This window comes from Oncorhynchus tshawytscha, linkage group LG13 (genome assembly GCF_018296145.1).
Source record: "Oncorhynchus tshawytscha isolate Ot180627B linkage group LG13, Otsh_v2.0, whole genome shotgun sequence".
Classification (NCBI taxonomy): domain Eukaryota; kingdom Metazoa; phylum Chordata; class Actinopteri; order Salmoniformes; family Salmonidae; genus Oncorhynchus; species Oncorhynchus tshawytscha.
This window is the reverse complement of record NC_056441.1, coordinates 39,438,620-39,455,387: the sequence shown is the minus strand read 5'-3', so window position 1 is coordinate 39,455,387 and position 16,768 is coordinate 39,438,620. Positions and strand designations below refer to the sequence as shown.

The 16,768-nt window shown below is 45.0% G+C and overlaps 1 protein-coding gene across 2 annotated transcripts in view; it reads right to left on the bottom strand.

Annotated features, from left to right (window-relative positions):
• Positions 1-16,768, bottom strand: part of LOC112264909 (histone-lysine N-methyltransferase 2B) — a 72,004-nt gene that overhangs the window by 45,923 nt on the left and 9,313 nt on the right. Inside the window, exons 2-14 of one of the 2 annotated variants that reach the window (XM_024441828.2) lie at positions 12,845-12,911; positions 11,050-12,645; positions 4,834-5,072; positions 4,471-4,548; positions 4,039-4,195; positions 3,623-3,869; positions 3,419-3,480; positions 2,476-2,748; positions 2,015-2,106; positions 871-1,266; positions 577-690; positions 206-352; positions 18-110 (exon numbers count right to left, since the gene is read on the bottom strand). In XM_024441828.2, coding sequence (XP_024297596.1) covers positions 18-110; positions 206-352; positions 577-690; positions 871-1,266; positions 2,015-2,106; positions 2,476-2,748; positions 3,419-3,480; positions 3,623-3,869; positions 4,039-4,195; positions 4,471-4,548; positions 4,834-5,072; positions 11,050-12,645; positions 12,845-12,911 — 3,561 coding nt within the window. The remainder of the gene's footprint in view (positions 1-17; positions 111-205; positions 353-576; positions 691-870; positions 1,267-2,014; positions 2,107-2,475; positions 2,749-3,418; positions 3,481-3,622; positions 3,870-4,038; positions 4,196-4,470; positions 4,549-4,833; positions 5,073-11,049; positions 12,646-12,844; positions 12,912-16,768) is intronic. The other variant, XM_024441829.2, reaches the window with a different exon arrangement.

Sequence of the window (16,768 nt, the reverse complement as noted above, 5' to 3'; positions counted from 1 at the left end):
ACATTCCTGGTACTTACCCAGGGCATGTTACAGTTGATGGGCTTTGGGTAGGTGGGTCCCAGACATGAGGGGTGGTAGCAGTTCTGACACCTCCTGCACTGCAACACAGGCTAAAGGAAGAAACAGTACATTTAAAATGTGAAAGTTGGGGTGAAAACACTACCAAATCTCAATTCACTTTTGAGGATCCTGCTGACATGCACACCTTGTTGTTCTTGTGCTTGCGGCCGCACACATGGCAGAACTTGCAGCGGCGGCAGCACCAGTTCTCTTTGTTCTCCTCCTGGGGTCGCTCTTCAGGCCAGAGGCAGAAGCTGTGGAAGGGCTCGCAGCACACCTGGCAGTAGATCATCTGAGGGGAGGTGGTAAGGCAGAAGGCAGTCAGCATCAGGAGAACACATATTGCACAAAACCTACTGTTTTCCAGATAACCCAGGGTAGCTCTTCATTAAGCCTAAGCAGCCTCCTAGTTTTCCTCAAAACAGTAATACTTATCTACAATGAAATGTAATTATTTGAATGATAATATGGCAAACACCGGGACAGAATATTCTGTAAATGCATTTCCATAGTTACCTCATGGTGTCCTTTGCTGGCACAGAGCAGGCAGACAGGATGAGGGGTGACTGGGATGGAGGTGAGGATACTCAGACCGCCCATCAACCACACGTTCTGGACGGCACAGTCCTCCTGGGAGAAAGACGAGAGAAAGAAACACAATAATGGTGTGACTTAATGAATGTTTGTATGGGAGGGAGATAGAGAGCAAGTACTGTATTTAATGAAATGCTATGCCATTATACTGCTTTGGCAATATTTACAAATGGTATTTCAAACCAATAAAATAATCTGAATGAGAGAGACCCTCACCTTAAAGTCTACGCGGATCCTGTGCGTCCCGGTCTTCAAGTGGCCCTTTTGGGGGAGTCCATTGATTAGCGTGGCGAGGATGTTAGTTGGTGTGTGTTCTGCAGCATTCTGGGAACGAAGGACATAGTGGGGATCAATTCTGGGATTATGTTGCAGCACAGCCTCTTTAACAATAGTCTCCTCCTCTTCCTGTGAAGACTCCTTCTCCTCTGGCTCCTCCTCCTCCTCCTGCATGACCGACTGCACCACACATGGGGGCAACCGTTGCAGCTGCACCTGCAGTCGCCACTGTAACCGCAACGGTGGGATCCTGGGTGGGCACGGCTCGCTGGGGCTCCTTGTTATGTGGCTCTCTGTGACCAGCAGCCCTGGATGGTGCTCCTCTGAGTTGCTCCCCTGTGCATGTGAAGGGGGGGAATGCTTAAGCAAAAGAGGGGGACCAGCGTTACGGCACGACCACGGTCACATGCTAGGTGGCGGGTAGCGTCAGCAAGGTAGAGGAAAGAGGAGAGCCACCAAAACTACCTTTGGCTTTGAGAGAAAAGTCTAGCTAGGAGGAGTGAAGGAGAGGAGGTAAGAGAGGGTTAGATAAGCTAATCATTGTTAAAGCATGCCTAGTCAAAGCAGAAACAAAGAAAGAAAGAGGACCCATTACCACAGTAGTTAACTGTGAGAGGAGGTAAGAGAGGGTTAGATTAGCTAATCATTGTTAAAGCATGCCTAGTCAAACCAGAAAGAGGACGACCCATTACCCACAGTAAACTGTGAGTGGGTGAGAGTGAGCGACATCATGCCTGTCAAAAGAAACATTGAGTCACGGCATCTTTGGATTCCAAACGATTAAATTCCAGAAAAATTAAGCAAGATTGCAGAGGATCCAGAGGTTTTTGAATGAAAGTATAATGCATGCGTCGGCGATTAATGTGAAAGCTTTTCCCAACATCAGACATTTTAAGCTTCAGCACCAAAAAGAAGGGGACCACACTAGAAAATAAACAGTGCATTTTGATGGAAGTGGTTATTGGAGCTGCTCACTCCTGCACACAGAGGACGAGGTTAGAGTGTGAGAGACTGATCAGTTAATCAGTTAATTTACTCACTCACATGAGTAATGTCAGGCAGAGACAGTTCTACGGGTAATTACCTTGTCGGCTCTGCGTCGGCCCAGCAGTCCTTTGGGTGGCCCAGGTCTGCGGTGCCTTACAACTTCACTGGGCACTGGGCCCTCCTCTGGAGCTAGGAGATCAGAGGGAGCAGCATCAGTCAGTCAGAGAGCAAATGGGTTTTAAAACATAACAAACTCTCTACTCAAACCAATACCCTGAAACCACTCAATGGTATTTTGGCATTTCTGAAATGCAAGTCTATCCTCAAAACACAGTCATCCTCAATCTCAAATCACTATGGTGCCTAACATCCACCCCTTTTCTTCTGATCTGCCTGACTAAAGGCTATAAATCCTTCAACTATCTGTCAAATCACTCCATTTCAAAGATGGAGTTCAATGGATCGTGTTGTGGTGCAACTCAAAAGGTGAGGCACAAATATGCATTGACCTATATTTTCATCATACACTAAGGCTCCTATCCCTGTGTACGGCATTACCTTGGTTGCTTGGGGCGACAGGATTCTTTACAGGACTCTTGACTGCTGCTTCTGCGCCCATGTCCTCGTCCGAGTCGGACTTCAGCAGGCTGCTGTAGGAGCGAGGTGTCACGTTCCGCCTTGGCTGCTTTCTGGTGGAAAGGCTCAGGCAGTTTCCAGGGGTTGCCGGGTCCAACCCCTCCTCTGCCTCTCCCTCCTCCCAGGACACCGACCCCTCGTCATCATTGGACTTAAACACATTGGCTGATGACCTGCGTCGCCGCCTCGAAAGGACTGCACAACAAATTGAAGCCCAATGGTAACACTGAAATCATTGGCTGAATTTTTGGGCCATGAGGCAGACCACCGTGTTCATGTGGTTTTCAGTTAAAGGTGTCAATGTAATTGGTAATAACAGCAAAAACACACAAGTGGCTTGTAGTCATTAGTAATTGATCCACTGGCTTCCAGTTGAAGTCTTCGAGACCCTGGTGCTTGCCAACGGAGCAGCCAGGGGAACTGGCCCTCCTTACCTTCAGGCTATGCTCAAACCCTACATCCCAACCCATGCACTCCGTTCCTCCACCTATAGCAGGGCAGCTCCCGCTCAGCCCAGTCAAAGCTCTTCTCTTTCCTAGCACCCCAACGCTTCCCCTTAAAGTCAGGACAGCGGTGTCCCTGCCAATCTTCCGAAATCATCCTGCCTCTTTGAAGAGTACATTACATTTTTTTTAAAGAGCCCCCATCCTGAAAAAAGGCAATTGGCTTGTCCTACTAACACTGACTTTGCTGATAAATACGTTGTTGATGAAAAATGTACTTGATACGATTGTGATGTTGTCGTCTCAACTAGCTATCTTAAGATGAATGCACCAATTGTAAGATGCTCTGGACAAGAGTCTGCTAAATGACTCAAATGTAAAATTATATAAATACAGATGTATTAAACATAACTCCAACAAACCTGTGAATGCCTTCATGCCACGCTTTACTTTCCTCGCCTCAATCCGAACACATCGCTTTAACCTGGTGGCACAGAGAAATATTTATTATCATTTTAAAACGGGTATCATGTTCAATTTGTACACAAAACAACCAAGGAAAAAATACAGTGTGTGTTTGTCCATGAGTAGATGAATAATAGTGGATGAAAAGTAGGAGCACTTACACGCAGCACTGGCGTCTGGTGTTGGGCCCTCCGAACTTGGGCTTGTCCAGGCAGTTGAAGCAGGTGCCGCAGTCGCCCTCATGGAGGCAGCCCTGGCAGGACCCACAGCGGGTGGCACGACCCCCAGGACCAACCTCGCTATAGTTCCGCTTTAACTTGCGCTGCTTGCTGTACTTGTGCTTCTGTCTTGTCCTCTTGTGCTCATGAGTGTGCTCGATTTCCTGATCAGAGGGGTCATCAGCAATGTCTAAAAACAAAGAGAGAGCGTGGGAGAGAGAGATTAAAAAATTATTTGTTAACATAGGTGACTGAGCTAAGGTCACATACCTGAAATCGACAGAAAGCTAAACACCAGAAAAAGAAAACAAGTGGTAACTACAGTTCTTAGCAGTGTGCTTCATAAACATAAAGGTTACCTTCTACAGCTGGTGAGGTGGTGATGCCCTCTCTCTCATGGAGGGGCAGAGCGCTAAGCCTGGGGATATCGTCAGGCACCATGGCACGGGGTTGCCCCAACGCCACCGCTGCTGCCCGACAGACATGCTTGATGCGTGGACCACCAAGGAGCTGGTCCTATGGGAAAAGGATTATGTGGGGAACACGGTCATAAATTAAACTATTACAATGAAACTCCACTCTAAAGACAGACACCAAAATGCAGCCCCCGCACAAATGGCCTAAGCATTTTCAAGAGAAACCCTAGACAGGCCACTAACAAAACACTGTACTACAAACATCAACAATACAGAAATGTTAAAACCACAAAACCTAAAAACAGAGAGGAAAGAAAAGAGATGGAAACAGACAAAGACAAAAAACACAGCCAGGGTCAGGAAACAGGGGCTCACCTGAGCAGAGCCTCCTATCCTCCTCCCCCCTCCAATTCTTAAATCTCTGGGACTGAGTTTTACAGATCCAGACAGGAGCTGAAAGAAACAAGGGTATAAAAGTGAAATTATATTAATGAAACCGCCAAATAATTGAAATTGGTTTTAATCCAACAAATCTATGCCAAATTCATACACTGTAAGCCGACATTCAACTGTTACCAACAGCCCTGCTAATTCAGGGTAAATCAATGGTAGCGTCCAAAATGGAACCCTATTCCCTATGTTGTGCACTACTTTTAACCAAACCCCCTAGGGCACACCACAGGGAAGTGTGCGCCATTTGGGATGCAGACAGGGTCAATCAAGGTCACCGATTCTGACCTGTGATGACTTCATCGGCCTTTGCTGGTCAATCTTCACCAGCTGTAGCTTGGCTCTCTTCAGCTGGTCGATCTTAATGAGCTGAACCTTGGCCCTCTTCAGCAGATGGAACATCCTCTTGTTGGTGCCGGTGAGGTTGATACGATGGCTGGTGCCCCCCTGTTCCACCACCACCCCATCATCACCTCCATTAGCCTGGCTCACTCCTTCGTAAACTCCTTCAGGAGCGGACTCTGCCCCTGGGGAGAAGAATCAGTCAACTGTCACTAACTTCCAAAAGGCTGACTGTGTCAAACTTGAGACAGCCTGTATATCAAATTGTATTTGTCACATGCGCCAAATACAACAGGTGTAGACCTTACCGTGAAATGCTTACTTACAAGCCCTTAACCAACAATGCAGTTGAAGAAAAAGAGCTAAGAAAATATTTAATAAATAAATAAAAAAGTTACAAGAAAATTATATAACAATAATGAGGCAATATACAGGGGGTACGGCAGCGAGTCAATGTGCAGGGGTACAGGTGAGTCAAGGTACTTTTTTGGGGGCCTTCTGACACCTCTTAATATATACAGTGGGGCAAAAAAGTATTTAGTCAGCCACCAATTGTGCAAGTTCTCCCACTTAAAAAGATGAGGCCTGTAATTTTCATCATAGGTACACTTCAACTATGACAGACAAAAGGAGAAAAAAAATCCAGAAAATCACATTGTAGGATTATTAATGAAAATTATGGTGGAAAATAAGTATTTGGTTACCTACAAACAAGCAGGATTTCTGGCTCTCACAGACCTGTAACTTCTTCTTTAAGAGGCTCCTCTGTCCTCCACTCGTTACCTGTATTAATGGCACCTGTTTGAACTTGTTATCAGTATAAAAGACACCTGTCCACAACCTCAAACAGTCACACTCCAAACTCCACTATGGCCAAGACCAAAGAGCTGTCAAAGGACACCAGAAACAAAATTGTAGACCTGCACCAGGCTGGGAAGCCTGAATCTGCAATAGGTAAGCAGCTTGGTTTGAAGAAATCAACTGTGGGAGCAATTATTAGGAAATGGAAGACATACAAGACCACTGATAATCTCCCTCGATCTGGGGCTCCACGCAAGATCTCACCCCGTGGGGTCAAAATGATCACAAGAACGGTGAGCAAAAATCCCAGAACCACACGGGGGGACCTAGTGAATGACCTGCAGAGAGCTTGGACCAAAGTAACAAAGCCTACCATCAGTAACACACTACGCCGCCAGGGACTCAAATCCTGCAGTGCCAGACCGGTCCCCCTGCTTAAGCCAGTACATGTCTAGGCCCGTCTGAAGTCTGCTAGAGAGCATTTGGATGATCCAGAAGAAGATTGGGAGAATGTCATATGGTCAGATGAAACCAAAAATATAACTTTTTGGTAAAAACTCAACTCGTCGTGTTTGGAGGACAAAGAATGCTGAGTTGCATCCAAAGAACACCATACCTACTGTGAAGCATGGGGGTAGAAACATCATGCTTTGGGGCTGTTTTTCTGCAAAGGGACCAGGACGACTGATCCCTGTAAAGGAAAGAATGAATGGGGCAATGTATCGTGAGATTTTGAGTGAAAACTTCCTTCCATCAGCAAGGGCATTGAAGATGAAACATGGCTGGGTCTTTCAGCATGACAATGATCCCAAACACACCGCCCGGGCAACGAAGGAGTGGCTTCGTAAGAAGCATTTCAAGGTCCTGGAGTGGCCTAGCCAGTCTCCAGATCTCAACCACATAGAAAATCTTTGGAGGGAGTTGAAAGTCTGTGTTGCCCAGCAACAGCCCCAAAACATCACTGCTCTAGAGGAGATCTGCATGGAGGAATGGGCCAAAATACCAGCAACAGTGTGTGAAAACCTTGTGAAGACTTACAGAAAGCGTTTGACCTCTGTCATTGCCAACAAAGGGTATATAACAAAGTATTGAGATTAAGTATTTGGTCAATAACAAAAGTTTTTTTCCACCATAATTTGCAAATAAATTCATAAAAAATCCTACAATGTGATTTTCTGGATTTCTTTTCTTCTCATTTTGTCTGTAATAGTTGAAGTGTACCTATGATGAATATTACAGGCCTCTCATCTTTTTAAGTGGGAGAACTTGCACAATTGGTGGCTGACTAAATACTTTTTTGCCCCACTGGATGGATGGATGGATGGATGGATGGATATATATATATATATATATATATATATATAAGGTCTTGGATGTGAGGAAGCTTGGCGCCAGTGATGTACTGAGCAGTACGCACTACCCTCTGTAGCGCCTTATGGTCAGATGCCGAGCAGTTCCCATACCAGGCAGTGATGCAACCCGTCAGGATACTCTTGATGGTGCAGCTGTAGAACTTTGAGGATCAGGGGACCCATGCCAAATCTTTTCAGTCTCCCAAGGGAGAAAAGATGCTGCCGTACTCTCGTCACAACTGTCGGTGTGTTTTGACCATGATAGTTTGTTGATTTGGACACCAAGGAACTTAACTCTCGACCCGCTCCACTTCAGCCAATGTTAATGGGGGCCTGTTCGGCCCTCTTTTTCCTATAGTCCACGATCAGCTCATTTGTCTTGCTCACATTGAGGGAGAGGTTGTTGTCCTGGCACCACACTGCCAGGTCTCCTCCCTATAGGCTGTCTAATCGTTGTCGGTGATCAGGCCTACCACTGTTGGCCACGTAAGTCGTGGGTGAACAGGAAGTACAGGCGGGGACTAAGAACACACTTCTGAGGGGCCCCAGTGTTGAAGATCAGCGAGGCAGATGTGTTGTTACCTAACCTTACCACCTGGGGGCAGCCCATCAGGAAGTCCAGGATCCAGTTGCAGAGGGAGGTGTTCAGTCCCAGGGTCCTTAGCTTAGTGATGAGCTTTGTGTGGACTATGGTGTTGAACGCTGAGCTGTAGTCAATGAACAGCATTCTCACATAGGTGCGGCTACGGAACCCTGACCTGTTCACCGGACGTGCTACCTTGTCCCAGACCTGCTGTTTTAAAGTCTCTAGAGACAGCAGGAGAAGTAGAGATACTCTGAATGCTCGGCTATGAAAAGCCAGCTGACATTTACTCCTGAGGTGCTGACCTGCTGCACCCTCGACAACCACTGTGATTATTATTATTTGATCCTGCTGGTCATCTATGAACATTTGAACATCTTGGCCATGTTCCGTTATAATCACCACCCGGCACAGCCAGAAGAGGACTGGCCACCCCTCAGAGCCTGGTTCCTCTCTAGGTTTCTTCCTAGGTTCTGACCTTTCTAGTGAGTTTTTGCTTGCTGTTGGGGGTTTTAGGCTGGGTTTCTGTACAGCACTTTGTGACATCAGCTGATGTAAAAAGGGCTTTATAAAAAATATGTGATTGATTGACATAGGTGTCATTTTTGTCAAAGTGGGAAAGGGCAGTGTGGAGTGCAATAGAGATTGTGTCATCTATGGATCTGTTGGGTTGGTATGCGAATTGGAGTGGGTCTAGGGTTTCCGGCATGATGTTGTTGATGTGAGCCACGACCAGCCTTTCACGTCAGTAGCCATGAAGTGTTTGAGTGCTACGGGGCGGTAATAATTTAGGTAGGTTACCTTCGCTTTCTCGGACACAGGGACTTTGTTGGTCTGTTTGAAACATGTAGGTATAACAGACTCGGTCAGAGAGAGGTTGAAAATGTCAGTGAAGACACTTGTCCGTTGGTCCGCCCATGCTTTGAGTACACATCCTGGTAATCCGTATGGTCCCGCAGCTGTGAATTTTGACCTGTTTAAAGGTCTTGCTCACATCAGCTACGGAGAGCGTGATCACACAGTCATCCAGAACAGCTGGTGTTCTCATGCATGCTTCAGTGTTGCTTTCCTAGAAGCAGCATAAAACGCATCTCTCTCATCTGGTAGACTCGCGTCACTGGGCAGCTTGTGGCTGGGTTTTCACTTTGTAATCTGTAATATTTTTCAAGCCCTGCCACATACGACAAGTTGTGTAGTCGGATTCAATCTTAGTCCTGTATTGACGCTTTTCCTGTTTGATGGTTCGTCTGAGGGCACAGCGGGATTTCTTATAAGCGTGCGGATTAGTGTCCCGCTTCTTGAAATTGGCAGCTCTAGCCTTTAGCTTGGTGCGGATGTTACCTGTAATCCATGGCTCCCGGTTAGGAAATTTACGTACGTTGCCAATGCACTTATTGATGAAGCCGGTGACTGAGATGGTATACCATTGGATGAATCCCAGGACAAATTCGAGTCTATTACAGAAAAACAGTCCTGTAGCGCAGCACCCGCGCATCTGACCACTTCCGTATTAAGCGAGTCACTGGTACTTCCTGCTTTAGTTTTTACTTGTAAGCAGGAAACAGGAGGATAGCAAGAATCAGGAGGATAGTGCACTACTTTTGACCAGAGCCTTCTGGCAAGCTATACTGCTCAAACCTATGGTAAAATGTGGTTTCCTAAATGCACTAAAACATTGAAGAATAATACTTTTATCACAAAAGCCCAAATCATTTTTTGGAATAAAGAAATAGTTAGTTCCTAAATATCCATTAAGCAAAATATATATTACACACACACATATACAGTTGAAGTCAGAAGTTTACATAAACTTTAGCCAAATACATTTAAACTCTGTTTCACAATTTCTGATATTTAATCCTAGTAAAAATTCCCTGTCTTAGGTCAGTTAGGATCACCACTTTATTTTAAGAATGTGAACTGTCAGAATAATAGTAGAGAGAAATACTTATTTCAGCTTTTACTTCTTTCATCACATTCCCAGTGGGTCAGAAGTTTACATACACTCAATTAATATTTGGTAGCATTGCCTTTAAATTGTTTGACTTGGGTCAAACGTTTACGGTAGCCTTCCCCAAGCTTCCAACAATAAGTTGGGTGAATTTTGTCCCATTCCTCCAGACAGAGCTGGTGTAACTGAGTCAGGTTGGTAGGCCTCCTTGCTAGCACACGCTTTTTCAGTTCTGCCCACAAATGATCTATGGGATTGAGGTCAGGGCTTTGTGATGGCCACTCCAATACCTTGACTTTGTTGTCCTTAAGCCTTTGGAAGTATGCTTGGGGTCATTGGTCTTCCAAATGGACAATTTGCGACCAAGCTTTAACTTCCTGACTGATGTCTTGAGACATTGCTTCAATATATCCACATAATTGTCCTTCCTTATGAAGCCATCTATTTTGTGAAGTGCACCAGTCCCTCCTGCAGCAAAGCACCCCCACAACATGATGCTGCCACCACCGTGCTTCATGGTTGGGACGGTGTTCTTCGGCTTGCAAGCCTCCCCCTTTTTCCTCCAAACATAACGATGGTCATTATGGCCAAACAGTTCTAGACCAGAGAACATTTCTCCAAAAAGTACAATCTTTGTCCCCATGTGCAGTTGCAAACTGTAGTCTGGCTTTTTTAGTCTGGCTTTTTTTAAGCGGTTTTGGAGCAGTTCAGGCTTAAGTGGTTTTGGGCCCTTCAGGTTCTGTCGATATAAGACTAGTTTTACGATGGATATAGATACTTTTGTACCTGTTTCCTCTAGCATCTTCACAAGGTCCTTTGCTGTTCTGGGATTTGATTTGCACTTTTCACACTAAAGTAGGTTCATCTCTAGGGGACAGAACGTGCCTCCTTCCTGAGCGGTATGGTGGCTGTGTGGTCCCATGGTCTTTATACTTGCGTACTATTGTTTGTACATATGAACGTGGTACCTTCAGGTGTTTGGAAATTGCTCCCAAGGATTAACCAGACTTGTGGAAGTCTACAATTATCTTTCTGAGGACTTGACTGATTTCTTTTGATGTTCCCATGATGTCAAGCAAAGAGGCACCGAGTTTGAAGGTAGGACTTGAAATACATCCACAGGTACACCTCCAATTGACTCAAATTATGTCAATTAGCCGATCAGAAGCTTCTAAAGCCATGAAACCATTTTCTGGAATTTTCTAAGCGGTTTAAAGGCACAGTCAACTTAGTGAATGTAAACTTATGACCCACTGGAATGGTGATTATTTCACTAATTCACCGTCTGTAAACAATTGTTGGAAAAATTACTTGTGTCATGCACAAAGTAGATATCCTAACCGACTTCGCTAAACTATAGTTTGTTAACAAGAAATTTGTGGAGTGGTTGAAAAACGAGTTTTAATGACCCCAACCTAAGTGTATGTAAACTTCCGATTTCAACTGTATGTAACGGAGCACACAAAATGCCTTACCTTGGAAATGTTCTGTGTCGTTTGCTGCCTCCTCCATAGTCACAGATGATGCAGCTTGGGATGCAGCGGCAGCATTACGGACCTGCACAGCCAGCTTCCTCACAACCCCAGGAGAGTTGAGGTCCTCCATTTTCAGCTTGGACCTCCCTCTCTTCCTAACCGGCGAGGTCAAACTCCGGTCCTCCTGGGCTTCTTCTTCTTCTGCCGTTTCACCCTCAGCAGCACCAAGGCCTTTCTTCTTCTGGGCCAGGCTGAGGGTCAGCTTCTTGAGTCTCTCGTAGACCTCGAGGTGGGATGAGCCTGGGCTGAGCGTCGGGTCCTTCACAGACAGGGTTGAGGACAGGCTGGTCTGAAGTGGTTTTTTACCAGTTGAGCCCAAAACTTTAGGTTTGAACTCATTTTGTCCTGGAGTTCGAGACAAGTGGTCAATGTCATCATTGTCTGAATCATAGAAGGATAGGCTCATGGCATCCTCCTCCTTCACCTTCACCTTGCCTTGGCTATTCTTTTTCAGGGAGCCCCTGTGCCAGGATATTATCTCGTCATTGAGGAACCTCTTGGGTGCCTTGATGACACGTGAAGATCTGGCACTCACCACAGGCGAGGAGAAGTTACTGCTGGCTCCCTGCTCGAGCTCTCCAGGGGACAGGAGAGGCTCGCCCTCTGTCCTGGTGCTCTCCCCCTGCGGCTGCTGCTCCTTTCCCTCCTGCTTCACTGGGTCTGGGAGGTACTCTGGCACGTAGGTGTAGAATACAAACTTACGACGAAAGCGTTTCACAACAGATTCTGGCGTACTAAGCCTCTGCACATTCCCGGGCTTCCTCCTGTGGCCAAATATGGACTTGCGCTTACACTGTGCTGGTTTCTTTCTTTCCAGTGACATTGCTGGATTCTGCTCCATCTCAGCTCCAGCCTCAAGGGATTCCCCTGTTCCCTTGGACACTCTCCTCCTCTGCTGCTGCTTATTCACAGGTTTAGGGGACAGTGCTTCCCTTTGCCCTTGACCAATGTCAGGGTCCACACCAGTTTGGTCTGTTTGGTCTTGCTGAGATCCTCTTCTCTTCCCAGACATCTGTGGCTCAGATTGGTCTGGTTCGGTTTTGCCTGCTGTTACCTCCCTGGCCTCTTTGCTCTTGGAGGCCTTCCCTTTGCCCTTGACCACTGTCAGGGTCCACACCAGTTTTCCCTGCTTGTCTCTGCTGGTTTGGGGTCGGGCTGTGCTGGACCCTGAGCCTCCCCTGCCCACCTTTGTTGTTTCGTCTTGCCTGTTCCTCTTTCTGGCTGTTGAAGACGATTCCACCACCTTCCTTCCCCTTTTCCTGTTGGAACCATTTGATTTTGCACTGCCCTTGCCTTTTGAGGCCTTTGTCCCAGTAGCCTGCTTTCCTCTAGATTTAATCCCAGAACTGGGAGACATTTTTTGGGCTGACAGTTTGGCAATTATTTTGGGTTTCACAGCGTTTTCATCTTCCTGACCCTCTCCAACTTTAGGGTCTTCTTTGGAGCCCTTCACTCCACTTTTCTCAAGCTTTGCTGTAAGTTCTGGAGCTGGGGGAGGATTTTCTGGCTTCAAAAATGATAATTGGAGAGGCCTGCCTAGAAACAAGACAGGGAAACATAAGTGTCTTAATACGAATAGACCAATGTCAGACAATAAGTTGATGCATATTATAAGGTATGCTACCAAAGCTATAAATCCCAAACATGAAGGCTACTGCATATTTCTGCTAGGAAATGTGAGAATTCCTGAGCACAATTGATATCTCACATTATTGTTCATCATTAGCCTACTTACTTTCAGAGATATTGTGTGCTGAGAGTGTTGGCCGGTATTCAGTCCCAAACCCAGGGAAATCCTCATCCTAAAACACAAAAACCCAGGGTAGGAACACAATGCATAATTTAATGTTCACACATCACACTGTGTTCAGCAAAAATATATATAATACATAATAACAACCAGAATGTAATACTTTGCATGTATACTACAGAAGGCCAACTCGATCTCATCACAGGGTTGGTAAGGGGTGGGATCAGATGAAACCATGGGCAGCAACCCAGCTGATATCTGGTTACAAACAGTCACACTGAACTGATTTGAGAGATCAGGCTTCAAAATGTAGTGGGGTATAACTGCAAATGTGTAATTTCAATTAGGTCTAGGCTATTGCAAATGCAAAGTGTGAACATTGATCAAACTCTACTTTCCACAGAAAACATACACCATCATGAAATGTACAATGTTCACAAATACTGATCTGAATACTATTTTTCCACATTGCCGGAAGATGAGGATGTGTAAGAAAAGGAACAATAAAAAATAACAAGGCAAAAATTGATCTAGACTAAAACTGCATCAGCTTAATAGGCTAAATTTAGCTAGCATCTCACTATCCGAGAGAGCAACCTACGACCATGCAATCTGTCCCAGTTTTATGCAGTCAGTCAAGTGTGACAAAAGAAACTGCAAAGATGATATAGGGGCCGGAGACTACCTTTTTACTGGAAGTAAAATTGGATTGGATATAGAAAGACCAGGGTGACAAAGGGAACTTTATTTGTGAAAAGACAAGACACACTCGCAGGACTAGCCGAGTTTATATAAAGTTATATGCAGAGCTGCCTGTTGCAGCCTGTATTCAGAAAGCGTCTCAGAGTAGGAGTGCTGATCTAAGATCAGTTTTGCCTTTTAGATCATAATGAATTGACAGGGGGACCTGGGCCAGCAAACACAAAACATCTAGGATCAGGTCCCCCCCCCCTCCATAGGATGCACATTTTGGGGAACATTCAGAGGCGGAAACCTTCCTTGGGAATTAAAAGGAATATGGGAATTACAGAAATATATGCAAATTAATATTAATACCATTTAAACGTAGATGTTTTTTGCATTGGATATATTTACCATATCATATGGAGACAGAAACATACACCTTTTTACCTTATCAAAAGTAGACAATTGCAAATGATTAAATCCTTCCAATAGAAATCAAAATTTTGTTACAAATTGAACTTTATTTAAATGAGTTGACTCTTCACATGGGATGATTTCACTGAACAACAAAGGGGAATATTGAATGATCCCAATGATCCATCGCATCTCCAAAAAAACGCTTTCAACATACATCTGTAAAGTGAAAGTCGAGAAACTAAAGCTTTGGTTGTCATCCTCTCAGGCATCCATGTCTTCTCCCTGGACCTCCTCAATGTCCACCTCTTAAACATCAGAGTCTGAGGCCTCATCTTCACTGTCACTTTCCAAACTTGCTGAGGATGGCTCATTGTCAGGCTCAAAAGGCCTCAAATTTCCCCGGATGGCCACCAATTTTTCAACCCTTGTTTTGGTCAGTCTGTTGCGTGCTTTCGTGTGTGTGTTCCCAAACAAGGACCAGTTGTGCTCAGAGGCGGCTGATGTTGGTAGGATTTTGAGGATGATGGAGGCAACAGCAGAAAGAGCCTCAGATTGTCAAAGTCCCTTCCACCAGGTGGCTGATGAGATATGTTGGCACAAATGCCATATTACTTCTCCACCCCAAAGCCCTTGCTTGGAAGTGAACTTCGCCAGAGTGCCAAGAACCTTGCCTCATCCAGAACAAGGTGGTAAGACGATGACACCATAGGCCTTGTTGATCTTTACTCCAGACAGGATGCCCTTGCCAGCATACTTGGGGTCCAACACGTACTCTGCTGCGTGTATCCGCTTCAGGCAGAAGTCTTCACGCTTTTTGATGTATTTCAGTACTGTAGTGTTCTCTGCTTAGAGCAACAGTGAAGTGGGCAGGGCAGTACGGATTTCTTCTCTTACATCCGCAAGCAGAGTCTGAACATCAGGCAAGATGGCATTGTCTCCATCAATCCGTGGAATGGCTACTGCTATTGGTTTCAGGAGTTTCAGGCTGCTTTACCACTCTCTCCCAAAATACATCATCCAGGAGGATCCTCTTGATGGGGCTGTCCATATCGACAGACTGATTTGGCCATTTCTTGGAAACTCCTTCCCCTCCAAGAGACTGTCAAACATGATGACATGGGTGTTGCTGGGCAGCTTCAATGTGGTGCTCTCATTCTTCTCACTTTGCTTGGTGAGGTAGATTGCTGCTATAACTTCATGACCCTTCACATACCTAACCATTTCATTGGCTCTCTTGTAGAGTGTATACATTGTTTTCAGTTCCATGATGTCCTTGAGGAGCAGATTCAATGCATGAGCAACACAGCCAATGGGTGTGATGTGAGGGCAGGACTCCACTTTAGACCAAGCCGCCTTCATGTTCGCAGCATTGTCTGTCACCAGTGCAAATACCTTCACTGACCTTGGGCCACAGATGACTGCCTTCAGCTCATCTGCAATGAAGAGACCGTTGTGTCTTGTCCCTTGTGTCTGTGCTCTTGTAGAATACTGGTTGAGGCGTGGAGATGTAGTTAATTATTCCTTGCCCACAAACAATCGACCACCCATCAGAGATGATTGCAATACAGTCTGCTTTCTCTATGATTTGCTTGACCTTCACTTGAACTCTGTTGAACTGTGCATCCAGTAAATGAGTAGATAAAGCATGTCTGGTTGGAGGGGTGTATGCTGGGAGAAGAACATTCAGAAATCTCTTCCAATACACATTGCCTATGAGCATCCGAGGTGAACCAGTTGCATTAACAGCTCGAGCAAGACATTCATCAGCATTTCTCTGACTACGTTTCTCCATTGAGTCAAAAAACCTTCTGATTCCAGGAGGACCATGAGCTGTTGCCATCGATAAGGTGCCTGATTCATCATTTTCACCTCAAATAGAAGTAGAGGGACTTTTGTGAGAGGTTGCTTGTTGTGAGCGCTGAGGGAACTTTATGCACTTGGCCAGATGATTCTGCATCTTTGTTGCATTCTTCACATATGATTTTGGCACAGTACTTGCAAATGTACACAGCTTTTCCTTCTACATTAGCTACAGTGAAATGCCTCCACACATCAGATTGTGCCCGTAGCATTTTCCTGTAAAATAATATATATATACACATACACACATATATATACACATACACACATATATATATACACATACACACACACACACACAAATACATTTCTAAGCAGTTAAACTCTATTTGTAAGATAAATGTTTTAAAATGAAATATGTATAGAAACCCACATGGTAGCAAAAACAACAAGCAGAAATTGTTACGTTAGAAATGATTTAAACACACTTTGCTGTAGGATACTATTTACTAGTTAACAAAAAAGCATGTATGTCATATAAAATATATTCACCCCACCCAGTATTGTAATCGGAACATACCAGAAAGCATGTAGTCCTGGGCTCAGTAGTGTGGGCTCAATATAGTGGTGTGGGATCAATAGCATCTCATTAGTGTGCAAGATCTTGACAATCAGCTTTACATGTAATGGAAGAGTGCACTGTGCATGCAGAGGGTTGCAATTCCATAGAATTGGGGATAGTTTAACCAAAATATGCCACAGGACCTAGAATTGCCTTATGTGTATCCCACAAAAAAAAAAACATTTTGGATGAATTTAAGCAAAATTATCTTCCTGGGCTTAACCTCACATGGAATATTTCCAGAACAATTCCGGAAATTTAGCAGAAAGCTTCCGACCCTTTGCAACCCTACCCCTCCATAAGCTTATTCATTATGTTCTAAAAGGAAAAGCTGATGCTAGATCAGCACTCTGTCTACTACTCTGAGATGGGGTTTTTTAATACAG